The sequence below is a fragment of the Manis javanica genome, chromosome 3 (genome assembly GCF_040802235.1).
Source record: "Manis javanica isolate MJ-LG chromosome 3, MJ_LKY, whole genome shotgun sequence".
Taxonomy (NCBI): Eukaryota; Metazoa; Chordata; class Mammalia; order Pholidota; family Manidae; genus Manis; species Manis javanica.
The window spans coordinates 123,695,933-123,722,154 of NC_133158.1; the positions used below are offsets into that span (position 1 = coordinate 123,695,933).

Here is a 26,222-nt window from a genome sequence, read left to right on the forward strand (position 1 = left end):
GACTGATGTTAAACCAAGGTCGTGATACTGTGTAAAAAATCAGAATGCCAACTGTTCATTTATTATGCAACTTTTTCTCACTGCAACTGCCAAGGGGACAGTTGAATCCTCTGGCCAGCAAATTTGCTCCTATTCAGGAAGCCAGAGTATAATCAGAGGAGTTCCTGGTGAGCATGAAATCAGAGCAAATAGAGTTAATTATATAATTAAAATATTTAACCCTATCTGCCTTGAAGCATACACCTCCTTGAAAAGGGTGTAGCTGTCAAAACAGAGCCAGCACTTGAGTGGGCACTTCTCGTCCTAACAGCGCTCAGACAGGCAGAGCTGGGCCCTCCTTTCTCTGTGCAGCAACCCCCCTAAGGATGGGCTTACTCCTTCATTTTGCAATATAAATACAGTCAGTCTGCTGATAGGCGGGTGCTCTGCTTGGTGCCACGGCATGTCTCTGCTCTGATTCATTGAGAGTTCATGTGAGGTCTCAGAGAGCAGTCTTATTTCTGTTATTTCTGAAGGTTTTGTGGGCACTTCACTGAAGTCCCCAAAGCACTGATAATAGTCCCCACCAACTCTTCCCTTGGAAATTTAAAATAACTGAAGAAAACATCCCCAAAGTTCCTGTTTCAGTGGTACCACCTTCCAGTTCATGTGAGGTTGCCCCTGTGCACTCCAGAGCCCCAGCGAAAGCCCCCAAAGAGCACAGGGTGGTTTTCGTGAGGAGGCAGAGCCCAGGAAGCCCCATCTAAAGGAAGGCCATTTAACTGCAACAGCTGGAACTCAGTGGATAGATGCCAAGATTCTTATATGTCTGTGTTTTACTTTTGTGATTTTTAGAGAAAATTTACCAGGGAATGAAAAGTGCAGTGGTGATGTTTGAGACTATGGTTGGGCATTCCTTCAAATGCGTGAGTGAGCAGAGCATGCAACTGTCAACCCACCTTCAGCTGAAAACAATGAATGTCCGACTTCAAGCCTTTGATTTTGAAGATGACCACTTTGGAAATGGTGAGTTAAAGGTTGATCCTGGCCCAAACATAAACTTCACAGGCCCAGGGGTAATTTCAAGTTGTTATTGTTTGTCTGAAACTATAAAAGGGATGAGAATCACATGAGCTTCCTCCAACGATATGATTTCACAAAGCTTGTAGGGCCAAGTTTCTCTGGCCAAACCACCCTCCCACCATTCCGCTGTGAATCAAAACCAACCTCAAAATCAGATACCTTAACCCATTTATGTCCACTGCTCTCCCACAGCAGAGGACTTTCTTCTTGTCTGACCAAAACAGAGAGTCTGAGTCACTGAAACACATACACACTCAATCAATGAGTCAGAAACACCATCACTTTCCCTTTACAAGATGTTAGTACTGGTAAACTTGGGTATATTTGGAGAATACTTAAAGATCCTGAATTTAGTATTGCCTAAAATTTAAGATTTCAGAATAGATTCTTTCCCACTTGCCAGAGGGAAAAGAGATGTCATAATTCAACATAGAAATGAACTCTATTGAACCACCTCTTTCCAGTTGTGAGCTATTCTACCTGATTGGTGCTTTCTCATAGTAGTCTTGGTTTCCATGCAACTTCTGCTTTGGTTTTTAACCAGACAGAGGGAAGCAGGTCCTAGAAAGAAGGCCAGGGGCAGACCAGGGTGATTTTCCAGAAAATGCCCTTCTCTACCTGTGGGGATAGCAGAGTTACAAGGATTTTTATGTATGTCCAGGAAGTGAACTTCAGTTTCTAGAACATCCATCTCCTACTAAGTCAATGACATTATGAGTCCCTCTCAATCATCATAAAGAGATTTAGTAAGAAGTTTAGCTGTGAATTAAATTTCTGTACTGTGAATCCGATTTCTCGCTGAGTCACATTACAAAGCTGGATATGTGTCTGCAGAAAACTTCTGATAGACTTGCTGGAAACATGTAGCCAAGGAGAATTAAAGTGTTGCTTGCCTCAGATCCGCTGATTTTTGTAGGTTTTGTCTAAGTCTTTCAGTTGTTACTCTCATTTTGGACATTTACCACAGTGCTAAGGTTAAATATTAAATTTTGCTGGTAGGTGCTGCCCCCTCTTTGTCATCTTGTCTCAAAACTTCAACTTGGGGAAACTCTTTTAAAAATTCATTTTGAAAGTTTGCAAAATCTCTGATTAATCATGTGATCTTAAACATGAGGAACACATGTGCTGTTCCTCCCCCTCAGAACCTCTGTGAGGCAGGAAGCGAGCAAGTCTGGGAACCCTTTTACTGGCAGAGGTGAGAAATAAACCCTGTCCACAGCACACATCGACTCGATTAGCAGCACCCCAGGGAGATGGAGAAAAGCTATCTTTTCACTTTTTCCTCTCCCTCCTTCACTGTCTCATATAAATACCACAAAACCTGTTCAATTCTTTTTTTTTTTCACATTTTTTATATTAAGGTGTCATTGGTATACACTCTTATGAAGTTTTCACAAGAAAACAATGTGGTTACTATATTCACCCTTATTATCAAGTCCCACCCCCATACCCCACTGCAGTCACTGTCCATCAGTGTAGTAAGATGCCACAGAGCCACTACTTGTCTTCTCTGTGCTACACTGTCTTCCCTGTGACCCCACACACACCATGTGCACTGATCATGATACCCCTCAATCCCCTTCTCCCTCCCTCCCCACCTGCCCTCCCACACCCCTCCCCTTTGGTAACCACTAGTCCCTTCTTGGAGTCTATCTGTCTGCTGCTGTTTTTTGTTCCTTCAGTTTTGCTTCGTTGTTATACTCCACAAATGAGAGAATAATTTGGTATTTTTCTCCACCTGGCTTATTTCATTGAGCATTATACCAGCTCCATCCATGTTGTTGCAAATGGTAGGATTTGTTTTTTCTTATGGCTGAATTGTATTCCAATGTGTATATGTACCACATCTTCTTTATCCATTCATCTACTGATGGACACTTAGGTCGCTTGCATATCTTGGCTATTGCAAATAGTGCTGCAGTAAACATAGGGGTGCATATGTCTTTTTGAATCTGAGAAATTATATTCTTTGGGTAAATTCCTAGAAGTGGAATTCCTGCGTCAAATGGTATTTCTATTTTTAGTTTTATGAGGAACCTCCATATTGCTTTCCACAATGTTTGAACTAATTTACATTCCCACCAGCAGTGTAGGAGGGTTCCTCTTTCTCCACATCCTCGCCAGCATTTGTTGTTCCTAGTCTTTTCTATGTTGGCCATCCTAACTGGTGTGAGGTGATATCTCATTGTGGTTTTAATTTGCATTTCCCTGATAATTAGTGATGTGGAGCATCTTTTCATGTGCCTGTTGGCCATCTGAATTTCTTCTTTGGAGAAGTGTCTGTTCATATCCTCCACCCATTTTTTAATAGGGTTACTTGTCTTTTGGGTGTTGAGGCATGTGACTTTATATATTTTGGATGTTAACCCCTTGTCGGATATGTCATTTGCAAATACATTCTCCCATACTGTAGGATGCCTTTTTGTTCTGCTGAAGGTGTCCTTCGCTGTACAGAAGCTTTTAGCTTGATGTAATTCCATTTGTTTGTTTTTGCTTTTGTTTCCCTTGCCCAAGGAGATGCGTTCAGGAAAAAGTTGCTCATGTTTATATTCAAGAGACTTTTGCCTATGTTTTCTTTCTTCTAAGAGTTTTATGGTTTCATGACTTACATTCAGGTCTTTGATCCATTGTGAGTTTACTTTTGTTTATGGGGTTAGACAGTAATCCAGTTCCATTCTCTTGCATGTAGCTGTCCAAAAACCCATTCAATTATACCTCCAAATTACTTCTTTTGTTCATTGCACTGCACTGCTTCAGCTCACCTCCATATTCCCATTCTTTGTGCTTCAAACTTCATATAAGATGCTCAAATGGGAAGATAGATGTCATGCTGTAAATGATAGATTCTACCAGAGTAGGAGATAAGGAAAAAATGAGCCTGTTGACAAGGAAAGTGCATGTACACTGTGGTGGTAAAGAGACACTGGCAGAGAGCCCGCGGGGTCCATGGAAGGCAGGGCAGGCCCAAGGCCGGGCGGCGGGACAGAGGAGTCCTGACCAATGGCTGGCATTTCAACAGGTGCCCAAAAACGCTGGAAAAGAACCAGCAAATGAAAACTCTGTGCCTGATCAAAGAGAATGGCCATCCCAAATAATAGGCTCCAGATTCCCACACTCTCAACCCCTCCTCTCTACAATCCCAGAACCTGCACAAGGTTCCTCCGGTACTCAGAGTCCTAGTCTGTCCAGCAGCCCCTTTTTGAATAGAAACCCTGTTTGAATAGAAAACTTTGACCACATGATTTGGTGCATGTCCCCATTTCCAGTGTTGGGGAACATGGCTCCAGGCCTTATTCTGGCTTGAGAGACAAGATACAGTTCTGAACCGGAGCAAACCGATGTTTCTCAGAGTTGGACCTGCCTCCCGGCTGCATCTGAATCACCTGGGCACCCCCCCCTCTCTGCATCATGATTTCTTGGGCATGGGGCCTGGGTATCTGCAATTTGACACACTCCTTAAATGGTTACAAGCCCTGCAAGTTTCAGATCATTGCATTAACCCTTTCCCTCTGCATGAACCCATCTGCTTGTCTGAGGCAGCAGGCACGGGGCCCAGAAGCCCCAACCCCCGCCCTTGGTTTCCTTCTCAGTAAAGCTGAGGCATGCAGGGAAGTATCACTTCCCAGCGCTGTGGGCAGCCTGTAACACCTGTTGCTCTGACTTCACTTGCAGCGGATGCCTGCTTCAGTGACAGAAACAGGAGAGAAGCCCCTCTGGCTGTGGGCCTGAGTATCGCAGGGCTGCTTGTCATTTTGCTAACAGCATGCCTGGTGGCCAGAGAGAGACCCACTAGAGGATATGAATGCATGTAAAGCCCCACCTTCTTCAGAATGTGCAAAGTTAAGGCCTTGGGAATTCTGGCTTCATATTCAGCCTGAGGTGAAGGGGTCTACTTCTCTAGTTCCCTGTCCCACCCTCCCAATGTGATTAGGAAACCAGCTCTGCACCAAAGGGCTAACCGAAGGCTGAGTCAAAGGTAGCCCCACCGCATGTTCCACTGTTATCATGGGGAGATGTGCCATGTGGGCTGGAATCCCACCCTCCATGCCTGATAACACAGGGCTGGCTTGAGAATTAGGGACAAGAGTCAGGGACAGGAGCAGGGTGCTTGTGAGAAGGAGCAAGCAAATAGGCCAGGGGAGATTGGTTGGGAAAGACATTTTCAAATTGTGCAGTGCTTTCTTACATATTTTTAAGTCTCAATATCCAGTTTTCCAAAAAATATTACTTTAAAAAACCAATCCATTTCAAAATAGATCCCAAAGTCATTTTAAACTCCTGTATTTTGCCCAATTTCTGATTTACTTAAATTACAGATGGTTTTAATAGACTATCATTTTTAAAAAAGACATATTCTACACTATTTAATGTATTATTAGTGAAAAATAGAAAACTTTTCAACATCTCTTTTTTTAATGTAGAGCACATAGCGAAGATCTTGGCAAACAAAAGAGGCCCAATAAATGTTAGTTCTCCAATTCCTTTACCTCTATTGGTTGTCTGCCTGTTTAACACTTTTTTTTTTTCCTGCTTCGTCTCTATTTTTCTTTGATTCTAGTCTATCCTTGTAAATTAGTTAGCACTCAGGCCACCAATGGTGGGAAGGCACGGCATCAGGACCATCAGAAATGTCAAGCAAAAGAGGTGGATCTACCTGCTTCCCTTTTTTAGCAAACATTTATTTAAAACAATTATAAACTAGGGCTTTCCTGACTGGAGTGACTGATGTCTGGAGGAAAAACTCTATTAAAATATGGCTTGAAATGTTATTCATGATTTTCTACTAGCATGTACTGGTTAAATAGGAGATTTGGGGTTTTATTAAAGAGAAAAGGGAGAGTAATGGACTTCTGGGTGGTTTACCTACTTTTATTAACAGGACGTTTTCTTGTTTGTCTGATTTGCCAGAGGTGCCATTCATTATTTGTAACAGGAAGCATATGAAAGTTGGCAACAGGCCTATAGCCAGTGCTTATCTAGAGCATGCGTGTACTGGCATTCCCATAAGGGATTTCAGCTCTCTCCACTTTCTCAGAAGTGAGCGAGTGAGAAGGGCACAGAGCAGTTTCAAGAGTTTCAAGAGTTCCCTGGAGATGCCTGGAGTGTCAGCACATTTTTGTTCCCTCCTTACAACAGGAGGTGTTGAAAATCTGGGATGTGAGGACCCAGTGTTCCCCAAAGCAACTCAGGTCTAAGAGGGAGGGTTTGGCTTTGGCAGGGTGCCATCTGCCTCCACCTCCTCCCTCCAACAGGCATCACTAGGTACCCGGCTCCAGAGTCTCGCTCCCAGCTCTGCCTCAAGGGTGCTTGAAAGGTTTTATGCCGCAGAGCACAAGTTATTTACTCAGTGTGCCACTAACCATACTGTAGAATGACATAAGGAAGGTTCTTCTGCTACTGTGTGGAAATTTCTCCCAGGGCAGATGGATAAAGTGGAATTAAAGGCAATAAGGGAGGGTAAGGCGGTTCTCTTAGGTTACATTTTCCTTTCTACCATCTTTAATGAGTTATTTGGAGTGACCGCTGAAACTTGGATTCCTGGTACCTACCCTTTCCACGCCAATTATCTTTAAAATTTCTTTGAATTAACATTCCAGTGGCCAGAAAGAGCAAAAATTTCATTTGAATGACTAGTAAATGAATGCCAAATGAGTTCCTGCCTTGCAGTCCTGCCTACTTTCTGCAGGGACTTCCTGGGTGGCCCCCGAGGGAGACAGGGCTGGGATGGAGGCTGCAGAAACCCGCCCGTGGGGAAGCAGGCTCTTTTTCCCCCTGAGGGTCTCCCTCGTGCTGCTTGCACTTCAGTGGCCCCAGGCTCGTTGCCGAGCACCGCTTTTGTCACTCCTCAGGGTCGGGGCTGGAGGCTGCTGGGCAAGACTCTGGGAAGCTCTTCAGGGGGCCTTTTCTGATCCTCCTTGGCATCGCTCACCCCTTGCCTTGGGCTCTCCTGCTACTTGCCCATCCAGCTGGTTTCAACCCAATTTTTCCCTTCTGTTGAGGGTAGAACATCCTAATTTTACTCCTCTTCCTGAAACCTATATATATAGAGATACTGAAATCTTCACTAATACCTACCTGGAGATAACCTATCCAGTGTTCATTTTGATATATTTCTCTCTCATGAATACTGTTTTACAAACTGGAGGTATACAGAAAAAACACAATTTGGTATCCTTTTTACTTGTGCATTTTAAGCATTTCTAAGGTTCAAAGTATTATTATGGCTGTTATAGTGAATATGCTGTCAACATTATACAACTATTGTTGTTGAGAATTTTTATTCCTAGGTTTCACATGTGATTGAAGAATGACATATGAATTATATGCAAAACAAACACTGATTAACAAATGTACATAAATGTGTACCTGAATTTTGTTTTTTCCCCATAGAATAAACTGTTTAAAATAGTTATAATTTATTCTTCAGTACTAATGCTTAATTTTTAAGAAGAAAGTGAACACAAAAAAATTACATGTAGATTACATTTTAAAAATTTAAGCACTGCAGAAATATATGAAATGAAAAATTGGAGTTAAGATGCTAACTGGTTTTTTTTTCCTCACAAAATTTCTCTTCCTCATTATCTAATAGAGTGAAATGAAAAGAGTTTTTAAAGATCACAGTAGCAGCCAAAAAGAGCTAACCTAATGCAATAAACTTTTTAAACTGGTGAATAAAAAAGAAACAAGATTCAGAGGAAGAGTGGAGAGGGTTAGCAGAGCTGGGCTCCTAACCCTGCCTCCCCCAGCACACCCATCCCAAGATGCCAAAAGATGAGAGGAAAAATGCCTGTGAATGCTTACCACCCTTCCCAAAGTGGAGAGAACCACAACGGTCACTGATCTCTGCTAAACTAAGAGTAGTGAAGTGGCTACTGGGAAGACCAGGCAGCGAAAACAGAGACTAAGGGAAGTGAACTGGGGATCCAGCCCCAACCAGGGGTGCCCAAGCATAGCTGGTTCCCAAGGTTCAGAAAAGAAGAGAGAATCCAAATAGGTAACTCAATGGGAAACAACAGATCTCAGACACAAGGGAAAGAAAGGCCCTCATTCACCTAAATGATACAGAAAATTCAATGTCTGGATGAGATGCTCAAACATGAGCAAGAGAGAAATGAACTACATGACCCCTATGTAAAATTACTGCAGCAAAGTCACAAGAATAATATAAGAGTAAACTGAGTTACAGGTACAGTGTTTTAGTTTTGCAAAATGGACAATGTTCTGGAGATGGGTAGGGGTGATGGTGGCACAACAATATGACTAGTACTTAAGTGTCAATGTAGCATTGATGCCACTGAACTATACACTTAAAAACAGTTAAAATGGTAACTTTCATGTTATATATATTTTACCCAATTTTTTTAAAAAAGGATGTGGGGTTAGAAAGGAATGCAGTTGATAAAATACAAAGAAAATGTAAGTCAAGGAACAAAGGGAAGTTCCTGGCAATTGGGTTTTTTTTCTTGAGAACTACTTAATAAGAATGTAATTTCCATATTACTGGAGCTCATAATAAGATGTTATAATGAAAGAGTGAGGTGAATAGGAGATTTCACTCCTAAGAAAACAAATTAAATATCAAAGCGACACACATAATGAAAAGAAATAGTAAGCAGCCGAATAGAGTTATCTATTCATCTGAATTTTCTTCATAGAGAAAAATGCCTGAGAAAAACAGCTAATGCAGATAAAAATTGAGATTATAACTTTATAGGGAGGCTGCTAGGTATGGAAGATATTTAGATCTTCTAAAATAAGGATAATTAATGCATCTGAAGTACTGACTTCAAAAATGGAAGATATATTTGATGATTTAAGAGATTTTCCTTAAGACAACTGAAGTTGCAGATTGAAAGAACACAATGTATCTCAGAAAAAAACATAAAGCTTAACATTAAGATATATAAGGTAAGCTATGTATCTTTGAAGGTAAAGAATTCTTTAGATATACAAACTCCTCCCCATCAAAAAAAGCAAATCACCTATAAAGGGGGAAGTTAAAGTTGGCCTCAGATTTCTTTACAATAACTTTAATGTCAGCAAACAATAGACCAGTGGCTGCAAAATCCTAAGGGAAAAAAGGTATGACTCCAAAATATTAAGATAATAGGCAGATTTCCTCAAACATGAACTAATTCAAGGGATATGACACTAGTGAGCTCTTCCTAAAGATAGTGCTTGACAATGAAACTCAGTAAGATCAGAGAGAAGCCACATTATACATAAGGATCTAAGCAACTATTCCTTGGGAATAGACAAGCCACAGTTCTTAAAAAGCATTTTGTCTATTTCAATAGTTTAATATAAAAAGCATTAAATAAATATGAGCCTGAGAATTTATCATCTAGATAGACCTTCTTGTGAAATGATACCTGTGCATGGTTAGTTATTACAGCATTGTTTGTAATAGCAGAAGACGAAAACAAAGGATCCATCAAGCGGGGACAGATACGTCTATACAGTTATAAAAAAAGAATGAGAACATACATTATGTATGTATAAAGATAGTTATCCAAATTTATTGTTAAATGAAAAAAAGCATAAAGCATAATAATGAATAAAAGGAGAAATAGAGTACATTCATTTTTGCTTTTATCTGAAACATTGGAAATATATACAAGAAACTAAGTAGCTATCTAATGTTGGCATGGGGAACTAAGAAGATGAGACAAAGGTGGAAGAGAAGCTTCTCAATGTATAGCATTTCATGTTATTCTGACTTTAAATTGTGAATGTATTACATATTTGAAACATTTTTTTAAACTATAGGAATGATAGTTATCAAATAGAACTGAAATATTGTAAACCTCAACATTTAAAAAATAATAATATTACTACTCAAAATTTGAGTTGGGAAGAAGAGAAATGGGAGGTAATCTGTTAGTGCTTATCTTTCAAAACAGTCTTAATAGACAATGTCTAAACTGGAAACAGAGTTTAGAAAACATATCATGTCTCTAATATATTTTGTAACCTCTTAATGCATTTCATAATCTTTTAATGTATTTATGATCTGTTCTTTAAACCTTAAAGGGATTGTTCATGAAATATTTCCTGTTACAAAGAAACATTTATTTCAAGTGCAGTAATTCCTCCAGTTTTATTTTAGCTCTTTTTCTTCTGTGAAATTCAAGCAAACTTAAAATGAACATTTTGGCAAAATAGCACTTGTATGATACTATTTTAATAAAAATGCTTCTATTTATTTTTCTACCCATCTATCCCTATAATTGTGAAGAACAATACCTGAAGTAATGTTTATCCACGTTTTGGCAATGATAATTTCTGGGTCAGTGGTTTTTCAGGTGACTTTTTTTTACTTTCATATTTGTGCATTTATGAATCACTGTAATTAGTTATAATGTGCAAATATTCTTAAAAATAGAATGATTTTTCTTTAAGCATACACATGCATGTATACACATACTCGCATGTACAGAGGAAGATAATGCTTCAAAAGGTTTATAGTAACTAATTTTAGTGGAAGAAATGTGGTGATTGGACAATTATTTCCTTTGTGTACATTTCTGCATTTTAAAAACATTTAAACAATGTTATATTCACTAGTACAAAACTATATGGAAAGGAGAAATTGCTCTGTACTCCCCCAGTCCTTCCCCAGGTTATTGACTATCTTTTCACTACAGGCACTCACGCACATTTGTTTGGGTTCATGTGATGCTTTACATATTTTAGGGAACTGGCCTGTCAGTATATTGAGATCTACCACATTGTTTTTTTTTTGACAGATATAAAACTTTTTTATAAAAAAGTTAAATAATAGCAAGTGTTGGTGAAGATGTGTACCACATTCTTTTTAAGAGCTACCTTATGTTCTATTGCATGGATGTACCATTTTAAATTTTTGATGGATATTTAGATTTTCCATTTTGCTTTCATAAAATGGAGATTAGTGTAACATATCTTGGTATATTCACATGACTATTATCTTTAGTATAAATTCTGAGTGATGGAATCGTTGAGTCAATAGGTATGTACTTCATATTTTGTTTTAATATGTCTGTATGTTTTTCCAAGTCATTTTAACATTTGTCAATGTTCTTTTGCAGCTATGAAATATATATATTTACTAAAATATATGTAAATACCAAAATTAACATGTATTCCGAAAGTGCTTATCATGAAAAGCAACGTTTGCTTGTCCTTCCTCTAAGAGATAAAGCACTTTAAACTAATTTCAACAATTGTTTATGGTAGCTATCTCCATAATTCTTTTAAAATATGTATTATAAAGCTTATCTTACTATTTGTTAATCTATCAGCTTTAACCTTCTTGTTATGGCAGATAAGATTCAATATTCACACACCATCCCTTTTATAGTTGTAGTACTATGTTTTGTTAAATCAATAAGGTATATATTGTTATAATTACCTAAATGTTGCCCACTGCCAAATCAAATAAGGCACGACAAGCATAGTTCCTGTTTTGTTCAGATTTTGTTTTTTTCCTGGAGTTTCTAATTGCCATTCACTCTCCCCCAGCCCCTCCTGAATCTTTTTTCTTGGACCTCAGGTGAGAATTGGGTTAATGTTGATCCTTGGTTCATTTCAACATTTGTTCATGCAAGGATCTCATAGATATATCCTCTTATCTATTCTTGAATAAGATACAGGTACGGTTTTGTGTTTATTTGTACTCAGTCAGGTTCCCCTTTTTTCCCAGGGCCCTCCGTCTTTCTCTAGTTGAGACCGATTGCATTTTAAATGAACTTAATGGAATTCCATTCAGGACTCTCTCATGGAATACAGAAAAACAGTGTTTTGACCAATTTGCAAACTTTCGCTTTTAAGATCTCATAAATAATTAGGTCTGTTTTCTAATATTTTTAGCTCACTAAATCCATAGAAAAGAACTTGGAGTGTGACAAAAAAAAGTTTTATAAAGTGGATAAACATCACATGTTTTCAAGAGATCATGTGTAATCTAGTGAAACAGTCTCTTATGTGAGCACATCCCACTTTGCAGAGATCATACCTGGAAGAAAGTGGGGGTAACAATTATTAAATATTTAATCCTCCAACAACCTTACTTGCTTCCCTTATAAATGAGGAAACTGAAAGGTTAAATAACCTGCCCAAGTTCACAGAGTCAGTTAGTTATGGAATTAAAAGTACAGCCCAGGTTTGACTCCAAAGCTCTTATTTTTCCCTTTCTAGCCTGCTTTCTGGTTTGCCCTTACCAGACTTTACCTGTGATACTGTATTTGTTTTTTTCTCTTAGTGGATGAGTGTTCGTCCGACTACACAATTGTGCTTCCTGTGATTGGGGCCATCGTGCTGGGTCTCTGTGCTGTGGGGTTGATTGTCTATGGAATCCGCCTAAAGCGCGAATCATCTGGATACCAGAGAATCTAATTGGTGCCCAGGGGAAAAGAAAAGAATGGAGTTTAGAGAATTCATTCATCATTTCCAGGATGTTGGGCACCTCCCTTGGAGTGGAGGTCCTTCCAATAATGCAAACCACCATCTTTTACAAAACAGAGTCATTTCTGATTTAAATTCAAGCAGTACATACATTTCTAAATAATTTTTGTTCATGTTATGAAGACCTAGCAAGTTGTTTAAGAGTATTTTCTAGTTTTCTCCAAAATATTTTAACTGAAGTTAACATTTGAGATACATTAAATTAACACAATGTATGTAAAGTGGTATATGCCTTTAAATTACAAACCAAAGTGTTAATTGTAATTAACACTACCTGTGTTCACATTGGGGATTTTATCCTTCATCTTTTCCTAAAAAATGCCTCTGCTTTGTCTACAAAATGGACTTTCAGTGCTTTTACTATCCATATTTTATATGATATACATATACCTAATCCGCTTACCTTCTTTCTACTTTGAATGTTTTTAAAAAATCATCAAAAATGACAGTATATCACAGGCTGTCTAGGTTTTTTCATGTGAAACAAGAGGAACAAATCATCTTATATTTTTATCTTGATGACCCCTGCTCCAGAATCACTAAAGACCAAGAATTAGGTGGCTATTAACAACAGAATTAAATAATAAACAGGAAATGATAATAATGGCTCCCAAATTATTGGATTCATGTGCCAGACACTAGGCTAAGCAGTATATATACATCTCATTTAATTCTTGTGACTCACAGATGGGTGAACTCAGACTTAAGGAAATTCATCATTTAAGTCACCCAGATGATAAGGGCAGAGCCAGAATTTGACTTCCCATGCATCTCTTTCCAAAGTCTCTTGTCTTTTCACTACACCAAGTTGCCTTCAACAATGACACTAAGTATGACCCAAAGCCTCACACCAGCATATGTTCCCTTTTTTTAAATTTATTATTTTATTTTGGTATCATTAATCTACAATTACATGAGGAACATTATGTTTACGAGACTCCCCCCTTCACCAAGTCCTCCCACAAGCCCCATTACAGTCACTGTCCATCAGCGTAGTAAGATGCTGTAGAATCACTACTTGTCTTCTCTGCGTTGCACAGACCTCCCCATGCCCCCCCCACATTATACATGCTAATTGTAATGCTCCCTTTCTTTTTCCCCCCACTTATCCTTCCCTTCCCACCCATCCTCCCCAGTCCCTTTCCCTTTGGTAACTGTTAGTCCCTTCTTGGGTTCTGTGATTCTGCTGCTGTTTTGTTCCTTCAGTTTTTCTTTGTTCTTATACTCCACATATGAGTGAAATCATTTGGTATTTGTCTTTCTCCGCCTGGCTTATTTCACTGAGCATAATACCCTCTAGCTCCATCCATGTTGTTGCAAATGGTAGGAATTGTTTTCTTCTTATGGCTGAATAATATTCCATTGTATATATGTACCACTTCTTCTTTATCCAGTCATCTACTGATGGACACTTAGGTTGCTTCCATTTCTTGGCTATTGTAAATAGTGCAGCGATAAACATAGGGGTACATCTGACTTTTTCAAACTGGGCTGCTGCATTCTTAGGGTAAATTCCTAGGAGTGGAATTCCTGGGTCAAATGGTATGTCTATTTTGAGCTTTTTGAGGAACCTCCATACTGCTTTCCACAATGGTTGAACTAATTTACATTCCCACCAGCAGTGTAGGAGGGTTCCCCTTTCTCCACAACCTTGCCAACATTTGTTGTTGTTTGTCTTTTGGATGGTGGCGACTCTTACTGGTGTGAGATGATCTCATTGTGGTTTTAATCTGCATTTCTCTGATGACTAGTGATGTGGAGCATCTTTTCATGTGTCTGTTGGCCTATGTTCCTTTTCTCAGAGGAAATGAACTATCCAGAATTATAAGAGATTAGGGTGCATGAAAGGAGGACTCGATGGAGCATGAAGTAGCCTGTCTTTAATAAAGTTCTCTACTCTGTCGAAGGGGCCCTGTGAAACATTCATTTCTCATTTTTTTGGGATTCTTTAGCTGTGGCTCTAAAGATAAAGAAATGGAATAAATTTCTCAAGTATTTTTAAATATTTTTTTGAAAATAGAGAAATCTAACCTCCAACTTTTCTTTCTTGTATGTATATCGCCCTCTTGTGGTAATTTGCTTCTTCTGCACTTTTATAGCCACATTTTCTCTTTTAGTTCACTTTATTCTGTAGAGCAACTTGCCAAGAATTTTATTCTTACTTGTTCTTACAAAAGGAAGGAACAAAGTCAGGATATTAACATACATGACCACATACCCCTAGAATACTGCAGTAAAGGAATAATTCAGGTCACCCTAGGTACATAGTTACTCTCCTGACTTGTTCCATTATGATTCAATGGAGTTGACAAGGTCCTGACGTTAGTCTTATAGCATATTGAATTACAGTAACAGTTTTCGTAAGAAAAACTTACTTTGGAGACTCATTGATGTCATCCATTTCTTACAATGCAGTTTTTGTCCTATAAGAGCTTTTCTTTATAAACTTAGTGGAAGTAGTTGCTTGAATCAGTAAGGTAAATCATCTTTCTATGAAAAATTTATTTTGTTTTGTCCTCCACTGGCACATTATTACTAAAAGAGAAGATCTATTTGAGAGAAATTTAATTTCTGAGAAGGTAAACCACATTAAAGTTACAAATTACGTCTTTCAACTCTTGGTCCAGACTGACTGGATTACTGGTTTACCTAAATGCTGCCACAATTTATCCATTCATCCATTCAACAAATACCCATTAAGGACTTCCTAGATGCCAGACACTCTGGTAGGGGCTGAGATAAATGAGGTCCTGTAATAGTTCTCTATAGCTATGTAACACATTGCCTCCCAAATTTAGCACCTTAGAACAGCAAATATTTATCATCTCACACAGTTTCTGTAGGTCAAAAATCTGGGAACAGCTTAGATGGGTGGTTCTGGCTCAGGTTCTCTCACCAGGTGGCAGTTAAGCCATTGACCAGGGAGGGCTGCAGTCATTTGTTCAATGGGGACCGCTTCCAAGTTCACACAATGTGGCTCATCCATAGAGATGCTCCCAACATGATAGCTGCTTTTCCCCAGGGCAAGTGAGCCAAGAGAGAGAGAATGACCAGCTAATCACAGAAGTGACATAGTATCACTCCTGCTGTGTTGGACTGGTCACATCAACCATCCCTGGTACAACATAGGAGCAAAGACCAGGAGAGGCAGAAGTCAATGGGACCATCGTGGATGCTGGCTATCCCAGGTCCATGCCAAGGTGAAATTACGGGTTTACTTTCTGGGAGGAATTCAGGTAAACAAACTCCAATATGCACACTAAGGAAAGTGGCAAAGGATAATGGGAGCAGAACTCTTTCCAGCCTACTTCCAACTCTGCTTCAGATATAGCACCTCCCCCAGAGTGCAGTCTCTCAACCCGTCCAGCTGACAGTCACTTGACACGCCACTGCTCAGGCTGACCAAGGCTGCCTTTTCCACCAGAGTTGTTGGCCTGTTGCTCTACAATATTCATTTATAGTTCTGCCTCAGGGATGTGTTAACTCTCCTGTCCTCTCTCATAATGCAATTCAAAGTGATCTGGACCACACAGACGACCCATAGGACATCACTGAACCATTACATTGATGACATGCTCTAACTCCGGTGGGGGGTGGGGGGGCGGGAATCTCGGGGCAAAATACCTTTGAAACCAAAATCAAAGGGAGAAATAAAGTGGGGGAAACCCGTTCATTGTTTACAAGCAGTTGTCCACGTCTGCTCACCAGAGTCTCGCACCACCGGGCTGCAGAAGAAGGGGCCCCACCCAACCTCTCAAGTCCAGATGTGCCCTGCTCCTGCTTGTAATTACCTATTGATATGAAGATGCTACTTCTCTCCACCCCTTGGAAACACCTGTTGATATGAAGATGTACTAAAGCCAGGCCAGAGATTCTGGCAATATTGCAATTTTACCCACACATTAGGACAAACACAAAGTGATTATTATGCTGGAGGCCTTGGTAAATCACGTACTCCAGGAGGTAAGAGACAAGCCCTATGAAGATTCAGGGATTGACTGCTTCAGTGAAGCTTTTAGAGACCCAGGGTGTCAGGGACATGCCAGAATCTCCCTTCCAAAATAAAATACAAATATTTTGCATCTTGCCTTCTTTCCACAAGAAGGAAGCACGGGGCCATGTAGGGCTCATTAGGTTCTGGAGGCAGCATTCCACAGCTAAGGTAATTCCACTGGCCCATTTACCAGATGACATAGAAAGTCATCGGTCTTGGGTAGGGCCAGAGCTGGAATTTCAGCAACTCCATGCCACAATGTAATTAGCTCTGCTGCTGGAGCCATACAGTGAGGCAGATCTTATGGTGTTAGCAGTGCCAGTGGTGGGAAAAGGTACAGTAGGGAATTTTTGGCAAACTCCCACAGGAGAATCATAACGTAGGCCTTGGGTATTGTGGAGCAGAGCCAAGGCCATGCCATTTTCAGCAGAGAAATACATACCTTCTGAGAAACAGCTCTTGGCCTGTTACTGGGTCCCAGAACATTTGACCTTGGGTCTCTAAGTGACCATATATCCAGAACTGCCCATTTTCAGCTGGATTCTGTCAAATCTACTAAGTAATAAAATCAGATACGTCTAGGAGTAGTCAATTGTAAGACGGAAATGTTATATCCAAGGTCAAGCCCAAGCAGGTCTAAATGGCATGGATAGGCTTCATAGGCAGGTATCCCAGACCCCCATGTCACTCACCAGAGTTGTACCAATGCCCTCTCCCCTGGTTTGCACCTATGCCTGCTGGGGCAGTACATGTAACCAGTTGAAAAAGGTGGAAAAGCCCAAAATGGTTTATAAAGCAGTTGGTATGGTATGTGGGTACACACCAAAACTGGACAGGGGCTGCATTATAGCCACATTCAGAAGTGACCCTGAAAGACAGTGGGGAAGGAAAATCATCCCAGTGGATCCAACAGTAAACAGGGGTTTATTATATAATTCTATCTACTTTTGTAAATGTTAAAATTTTTTCCATAATAAAATGTTTTTAAAACCAGGGGAGAAAAATGCAAATTCATGGGATAAAACTCTTTTTTTTTTTTCTGGATGTTGTGTCTGTTATGATGGCAGGACCCACTGCAGCCTTCTTGGGATACTTACTGAGAATGGCTTATTGCCATTAAAAAGCAATTCAAAAATTTTCATATATATGCTGTAGTGAGTCATCCCTTTGTGCCCTAGGTTTATCCTAGATACACCTAATGAACACTCAAGAGACTACAGGACTGCTCTACACTTCCACTGGAGCAAAAGAAGGATAATGGGCCAATAGAATAATTGCTATCTCCCAGGAAATTGGAGATAATCATGCCTGTGCCAGGTAGGACCAGTGGGTGGTGTTACAGAGACCACAGCTCACCAGCCTCCATCTCTGTACCTCCACTTTTACCTCCTCTCCCCCATATTTGTTTCAGTCAGATTTAAACATTACTTATTGTTAAAGTCATGTCAGTAGAACTTTGAAAATACAGAAATTGTCAACAGGTAATGGTGAGAAAGTGTGAAAATCAACCGTAATTCTACCTCTCAGAGACAAACCGTTTGGAATATGAAAAATTTATTTCCAGTGCAGAAACTTGGTAGATACCACCTTAACCAAGGTAGTAAAAGTTAACACACCATCATGGGACACACTGACATTGTGTGCCTCCTAATATGATGTACTGAGAAGGTCGTACTGATTTTGTTTCCTTTGGATATATACCCAGTAATGGGATTGCTGAATCATACAGTAGTTTTATGTTTTATTTTCTGAGGAAACTCCATGCTGTTTTCTACAATGGCTGTCCAAATTATATTCCCACCAGAGTATACAGGGGTTCCCTTTCTCCACAGCTTTGCCAACACTTGTTCTCTTGTCTTTTTTGATGACAGCCATCCCAACAGGTGGAGTCTAGTTTCATTCTTTTGCGTCTGAGTATCCAGTTTCCCCAGTACCTTTTTTCCAAGAGACTTTGCTTTTCCCCATTATGTGTACTTGGAATCATTGTCAAAGATTAGTTGACCATATATACATAGGTTTATTTCTGGGCTGTCTATTCTGTTCCACCGGTCTCTTCATATTCTTTGATGATTTCTCTTACATTATTTATAGATCTTTTTTCTTATAGATTTGTGGGAGTTATTTATATATTTAGGAAAGTAGGCCTTCATCTCAGATAAGAGGTATAAAAATATTCCCAGTTGTATGTTTTTTTCTATATGTATGTTTTGCTGTGCAGATTTAAAAAAATTATATAGTTGAACTTATCAATTATTTTTGAGTGTTCTATTCAGAAAAGACTTCCCTTGTTAAGGGCCTCCCATGATGTCTTCTAGCACTTGTATCTTTCATTTTTTATAGCATATAAATCAATAGCAAAAACCAAATTATCCAAATAAAAAGTTGAATCCGCCTCTAATAAATCTCGGGTGGTTTTTATTTTTTCATTTTATTTTATTTTACTTTTTTTTTCATTCTTGACAATTTTGTATGTTGCTCTTCACCCTCTTTTGGCTTTCCCCCGTGACTCCGCCTCTCCCACCTCCTCGCGGCTTTCCTGTTAAAGGTCACGAGGAGGGTTCTCCTTGAAGCCAGACGGAAAGTTAGGAACCGCACGGGCCCGGGAAGAAACAGGTTCGGGACCCGTGGGTCCTTAAGGACAACGAAGCACACCCCTCCTCCCATTGGCGCCGGAGCCGAGCCCCGGGCGGAGGCCGCTGGGATCCCCCGCGGGCACGCGGCTCGATTGGCCAGTCGCCGACACCACCGCCCCGCTCTGCTCTTTGATTGGTTTTGATGGAGACGCCCCGCCACGCTACGATCTGCGTAGTGCTTGGTTTTGACCTGGACGGTGGCCGGCGGGGGACAATAGGCCTACGAAGCGGAAAGGTTTTTGCCCTGAGTGGGTCTTACGTAGTGTGTCTGGGAGTCCGGAACGGCGGGTCCGCAGGGACATGGCGGCAGTCTCGGCGGTGCCGGTGCTGCTCTTGGCAGAGAGGAACCGGTGGCAGCGAATCCCGTGCCTGCTGCTGCCGCCGAGGTAACGGTGGGCGGATCAGTGTCCGCGGTGTGAATGGTGTGGAGGCACCGAGGGCCTGGGTCGGGATCCGGGAGCACGGAAAGAAAACGCTAGGCCCTTTCGGGGGTTTCTTTCAGTCTTGGCAAAGGGAGAGAGGGGTCCCCACACCCAGCCATTCCTCTTCCCCACATCCACCCTTGGCGCTTCTGTTTGCATCTGCTTTTTGCATTTTTGAGGAGTGGAAGAGGGGTGGAGCTAGGCCTGCCCTGTCCGTGCTCCGGTCGCCACGGGAGTGAGAATAACTCCGGTACCGCTTAACCGTTAACGTTGTGATTTCCCCGCGTTCCCTGTGAGGGGAGAGTTGTTGTAATCCCGGCTCTAGTGAAGCCCAAAGCCGTCAGCGGCTTGCCCAGGTTAACACAAGTGTAAGAAATGGAGCCAGGATGTCCTCTAAACTCTTTGGGTTCAGCTGTCCCCCATCTGGTGACAGTTCAGAGGAAGACACTTGGAACTTTTTCTGATTGTTGGAATGAGTCAAGTTAACGAAAGCAAACTTACCTTCCAGGGGGCTGGGAGGTTTATTGTCCAAACATTCTTGTATGCAGGTTTGAACAAAGCTATGATATGGCTCACTGAAGCTAACCTGGCTCCAACAGTTTCAAATGTTGAGCTGTAAGATTTAGTGACTATAACTTTGGCAGTGAAGACTGCTTTTCCAGGTAGCAGACTGCTTTTATCTTCCTTTGCTGCCTTCTCCACCTCTTTGTCTCCCATTCTGGAAAGACGCTGTAGCTTAGTGCTGAAGGGCAGACTGCTGTCAGAGGCAGAAGTTTCACTAAGTGTGTGAGCAACCTGGGCAAGTTACTTAGTATCTCTGTGCTTCAGTTCCCTGACCTAGGAGGAGGTGATAGTATCATCCCTAGTGGAGATAAAGCTAGTCCCTTGGATTGTGCGAATTCAATGAATTAATACGTGGAGAGTTTAAACCGAATCTGGTGCATGTGAATCAATCCATAAATGGAGGCTTTGCAGAGTCAACCATTTAGATGAAGGTTTTTGGTTGCTTTTATTTTCCACAAATTATTGTAGTTGTGGGTAGATTTTCAATTATTTAGTTGTAGGACTAGCCCCAGAACAAAATAAGACAGTTGGTGAAAACAGTGTTAGTGCTTTTTGCTTTCTCCTAATTTTTCTTTTCTTAAGTTTCCAGGGTTCTTCAGGATTGTCACACAGACTCTTCTTGCCCTTCCCTGTCCTCTTAAATCTTAGCTGTTGTGTTGGAACTATTCTCAAGTATCTGTCACCCTGGAAAATTGTTAGAGTTGTTAATGGCATTTGGAATTTAAAATCTTACCAGTTTAGAGAGTGTCTGTATGTCTTATTATGTCATGATTCGCTTAGTAACTCAGAGAAAAGAAATCTAGTGGTGGACTTTTAGAAACATGAATAAACTGGAATACAAGTTATGCTGAATCAGGGTGGAATTATCACATAGAAGCAACTTCTCAACCTTGATTTTTAAGCCATTGTTTTACATTGTAGCTTAGATAATGGGGTGGGGATGGAGGGGTATGGGAAATGGAATAGACCAATCAGAACATTGCTGGGTTAGAGGATTATAGTTAAGTGGTGTGTATGTGGTTGTCTGTCTTCACTAGACAATGGCAGAAGAAAACTTTGGTCAGCAGCAGCCTTGAAACTTAAGCAGAGTCTTACACTAGAGCTACCAAGAAGCAGCCATTTTATAGACACATCTGCCCAGGACAGTCCTTGTGTTCTACAAGAATCCTGTCTGAGGAGTGTGGTGGGAAGATGCTGTGAAATAGAAAATTCCTTTTAAAGATTAGGAAAAATGATCCCCCTTCTTGAAGATCAAGAAAGTGGGGTCAGTTGGGAGAGCAGTGCTACTCCTGAGGAAGCCATCTTGCAGAACCCGACTTCCAAAGCTGTGGTCTCCCACCAGCCCTTCTGACTGTGCATAGGAGGCCGCAGAGTGTGTGGTCCACTATAGTGATCTTGCCCCCTGCATCTCTGCCCCCGTGAAATGCTAGTTCTGTTCAGTTATATAGTTCATATATAGTATTATGTACACACGTGCATAGTTACATAGTATCTAATGTACATTGTGATTTTTATCCCCTGCTTTGTAAACGATTTAAAATGGTTAGCTCTTCATAATGTTAGTTTGCAAAAAGTTCTCTACAACCGTAGTTTAGTTTACAAAATCTTCCAGATATGGATGTACATGACTAAGAGGGAATTACTTCAGCAATTTGTTGGTTTCGGTGTATTCTTTTTAGCTAATATGCATTCTGTTTTTTTTTTTGTTTTTTTTTGGTTCCCAAAGTGAATCTGGCCTGCTCTCTGTCAGCTTTTAATTAAGGTCTCAGGGTTAACTTAGTTGGTATCATGGAACCTAAAATTGCTTAAGATCTGCTTTAGATGAAGTTTCACCTAGTTAACACACCTCAAACAAGTTGTTTAGCCTCTCTTTCTCTGTTTCTTATTAATATAAGGACTCAGAGTAAAATTGTGTACTTTTAAAACTGAGAAGGATCTTCAGGGTCACTCATGGTAGTCTCTCATGTGAGAACACTGAAGCCTTAGTTATAAAGCAAAAATTGGTTTTTGAGCAGGTACACAAAATCTTAAATGATACCATAATTGGTGGCCCTCCGATGCTCAACCCTCCTGCAAAATCTTGGTATTTTTTTTTTCCTTAAGGGGACCATAATGAAAAAAAGACTGAGAAACACTGATAAAAAATGACTTGCCCCAGGGTCGCCAGCAACTGGCCAATGTGGGGGCGTTCTTTCTGCTGCCCTTGGTCAGCTCCTTCCCTTTACTCTTTTGGGCTTAATTATTCAAACCTGTCTTATCAGAAGGTTGAATTAGTTAAGTATTTTTCAAACTAGTTTGACAAGCATCTTTTATTAAATAAATTGGAACAAAACAAAGTGTCAAAAAACTGGGAAAATCTTTCATGAAGTTTTTCTGTGTGTGTGCCAAGTTGTGAAGTCAAATATAATTTTTCCTTTGGGTTCTAATACAAAAATTTTGAAAAATGCTGAACTGGATGATCTTGAAGTACCCTGGCTTTCTAATTGTCTCTGACTGTTGTCGTATGCCAGCCTCAGAGCAAGCAGGTTAGGGGATGTGCTCAAGGACGTGCAGAGCCGGGGAGTACAGCCTGCACGGTAACTCATGACTTCCAGATTAGCTTCTTTCTGCAGAGAAAGTCTTACTAAGTCACTTTGCAGGCTTTTGGCTTAACTACAGTTGTGTCTGTACTTGGTTTCAAGTTCTACAAAATTTAGATTCTGTAGAAAGATCAGTAACTGATCTTGCTTATCCTGTTTAATTATATTCCATTTGGATTTATTTAACAGGAGATGGGCTTGGAAGCAAAAAACCATGAAGTATGCAACAACCACAGGTACTGACAGGCTTTGTTGTTTTATTTAGTTGTGCTTCAGATGATGAACTAAGAAAGGAAATGTTTAATTCCTTAATCTGTATACATAATAAAATTAATTCCCATATACTTTGGAAGTTTGGGATTTTCATGGTAATTTTCTTAATCAGTATTGAGTCATGGTTTTTACCTTTTATGTCAACTCTCATGTTGTTGTGTCTAAAATATATAGGACGATAATTGAAAATGTTTTATATTTATGTTGTTATTTCTGTCTGACACTTTTTAGTATACTGAATTGAAGAAGCATAACTATGATGGTCCAAGTCAATGCTTTAAAACAGTTCTCTTGAGTAGCAGACTGGTTTGTTTTTGTTTTTGTTTTTTTCAAATGAAATTTTACATGGGATTCCTAACTATCAAAATACAGAAGTGTACCTTCTGCGTGTCGCCTCCTCTCTCCCAGCATGCACACATGCATACTTCTTCCTGGCAGCCTCTGGGACCTGTGACCACTCAGGCTCTACAGATCCCTGCTGAAAAACACTTTAAATATTAGAAAACCTTATTTTTTTAGAAAAATAACTATTATAAACTGTTAAAGAATGTTGACTCCACGTGTGGCATAATGGCGGAAGTGCATTGTATGTATTAACACAAGAGCAACGCAGAAGCCAGTGGACGGCATGGTATTCATCTGCATGGCCAAAGAACCACACATCCCTGTGCACGGACAGGTAGAGGCAGTGGGACAGGGACTAAGAGCTCAAATTCTGGAGTGAAGCTAACCTTGGTTCAAATCCTGGATCCACCATTTCTTCCAGCTGTGTAATTTCAAGAAAGTAATATCTTTTCCAATCTTAATTTCTTGATTTTTAAAATTAATCTTTAAAATAGTAACAGTATCTATTTCATAGGATTATTGTGAAGATTGAAGTCAGGATTATCTTCAGCACGGGACCTGGGGCATAGAAAGTACTTATTAAAAATTAGTTACTAACTGTGATGTGCCTTTTTTTAGCTATTGTTATTTTATCTTTGGCATAACAAAGCATCTTTTAATTTTATTAGGTTGACAAAGCTGAGTAATTTCAAGTTTATTAATAAGGGTATCTTGAATTTTAGTGAAGAGAAAAGAAGTGCACTGTATAATGTTAGTTAAAATAGCTATTTTAGGCTCCCCTATACTAATTTTACCCAAAGTAAAGTCTATTGGCTGGTTAATATAATAGAATTTTTTTTTTTCACATTCTCATTCCATGCTCCCCTGTAACATTTGCATATGATTTTCATGGTGTTTTGAACAGGTCGAAACATTACCAAGGTCCTCATTGCAAACAGAGGAGAAATTGCCTGCAGGGTCATGCGAACAGCCAAAAAAATGGGTATACAGTCGGTGGCTGTTTATAGTGAGGCCGACAGGAATTCCATGCATGTAGAGATGGTATGTTGTTAAAACTGGAAGTCAAATTTTGTAAATTTTCGTGTTTGTTTATTGTGTCAGTATTTTATTTCTTCATGTTGATAGTTTATGCTTGCTAGTGTTATCAGTGTTTAAGTAGATAAAACTGCTCATGAATAATTTCTCTTGGGAACATTTTTCAGACAAAACCAGTAGGACTATGTAGTGTGCTTGGTGGTATAGTTGACTTACAGGCAAGATTCTATCTCATGAATGATTGGTTGAAACAGTTCGCAGAATGTGGCAGATCTACAGATCACACTTTGTGTGGCGCATGCTCAAGTCCCCAGTGTATAGGAGAAGGGTTGAGGTTCTAGTCCTAGCAACTACTTCTTATTGGCCGAGGGATCTTAGACAAGTCTAAGCTGAGCTTTGGCTTACCTGTAAAATTATAACTAAAAGGACCCTATTCTCCTGAGGGTTGTAAATGTTTTCAGTCGTTATTGGCTATTGTCCACCAGACAGAGCCCAGGCATGGGTGGATTAAACCTTTTGGCTTTCTTGATGCCAGTAAGACTTGAGTGCTGATGTAAATTCATGGTGACCAGCTTCATGTGGGCTTTCAGCACCACCAGCAGGCCCATGTGGCTCTCTAGCCCCTTTCTTGTCCCATTCTGTGCAGTAACTATTGCAGACTTGCTCCATTCCAACCTCTGATTCTCCCTCTACCTTCCTGTTTTCAACTGGATGGTCTTGATTCACAGAAGAAATAAAATTGAGCTTCCTACCACAGAAGCTGGTCCCTGCATCTGCCCTGATCTTCCCACCCAAGGCCAGTGTCTTCCTATGCTCTGGAGTCCTTTTCCTTGTGGCTTTTCAAGAATCTTCAATTTTTTATTTTCTCACTGTATATTCTCACTCTAGGTCATTTCATCCACTCCTGTGGCTCTGTTAAACATTTCCAATTTCTTTTTCTAACCCAGATTTTCTTTTGAACATGATACTTGTACATCCATCCACCCACTCAGCATCTTCACCTGGATGTGTCACAGGTGCTGAACTAATGTATTCAGAATTGAATTCACGACCTTTCACCTGTACTGGACCTGCTTTTTTCCTGACTTACCTAACCCAGTAGATGGCAACACCACTGCTGGTAAAACTATGCCAGAGATCTGGGCATCTCTGAACATCTCCTTTCTTCCTGCCAACTCTATACCCACCTGCCTCCCCCATCTAGACAGTCACCAAGTACTCTGAATTCTGCTTCCCAAACATTTCTTTCCAGTCCTTTCTGTCCTCTACCACCTGTACCTTAAGTCAAAGCCACTGTCATCTTTGCCTGTCAGCTGTGGTAGCCTCCCTCAGTGGTGTCCCCACTTCCACTTTTGACCCCCTCCCACAATGTTCTCTACAGTTCAGCCAGACTGATACAATCAGGTTTTTTTTCATATTACCCTCTGCTGTAAATGCTTCAAACCTTTCCATCATCTACCAGATTAGCAATAATTTTTTTAATGGATACTATTCAGTGTTGATTAATGTGGGTAGAAATTACTGTGTTAATGGAAATGTATATTGGTGACACCATTTCAAAGAATGGTGAACCAGGAGCTGTTAAAGTGTCGTGTCCTTCACCTAACTCTGCAAACGTTCTTCTACATCTCTCTTCAGAGACTGTTCACATGTATGTGCACAGAGAGGCATGTACAAGAATGCTGCAGGTGTCCAGTTTGGGGCCATTACAATCTAAATGTCTGTTAAGAGGCAGATGATTAAATGAACTATGGTACCTCCATTTGGACCATTACACAAATGAGGTGGACTTGCAAGGAAAGAGCTCCCAAAATGTACTGTGAATGAGAAAGCAGTTGCAGAAGATTGCTATATAGCTAGATCCTGT

The 26,222-nt window shown here is 40.2% G+C and overlaps 2 protein-coding genes across 6 annotated transcripts in view; both read left to right on the forward strand.

The window, feature by feature from the left end:
* LAMP3 (lysosomal associated membrane protein 3) overlaps nucleotides 1–18,916 on the forward strand; it is a 39,593-nt gene extending 20,677 nt beyond the window's left edge. The window contains exons 5-6 of one of the 3 annotated variants that reach the window (XM_017665832.3): nucleotides 835–1,005; nucleotides 16,219–17,673. In XM_017665832.3, coding sequence (XP_017521321.3) covers nucleotides 835–1,005; nucleotides 16,219–16,313 — 266 coding nt within the window. In that variant the 3' untranslated portion in view covers nucleotides 16,314–17,673. The other 2 variants (XM_017665839.3, XM_017665825.3) reach the window with 2 other exon arrangements.
* A 395-nt stretch (nucleotides 18,917–19,311) lies between these two features.
* Nucleotides 19,312–26,222, forward strand: part of MCCC1 (methylcrotonyl-CoA carboxylase subunit 1) — a 62,589-nt gene continuing 55,678 nt past the window's right edge. For 2 of the 3 annotated variants that reach the window (XR_005057293.2, XR_012129345.1), the window contains exons 1-3: nucleotides 19,312–19,523; nucleotides 22,892–22,938; nucleotides 24,225–24,361. Coding sequence is in view for 1 of the 3 variants with exons in the window: in XM_017665814.3 (XP_017521303.2) it covers nucleotides 19,438–19,523; nucleotides 22,892–22,938; nucleotides 24,225–24,361 (270 nt within the window). In the remaining 2 variants the exon portion in view is untranslated. The remainder of the gene's footprint in view (nucleotides 19,524–22,891; nucleotides 22,939–24,224; nucleotides 24,362–26,222) is intronic. The other variant, XM_017665814.3, reaches the window with a different exon arrangement.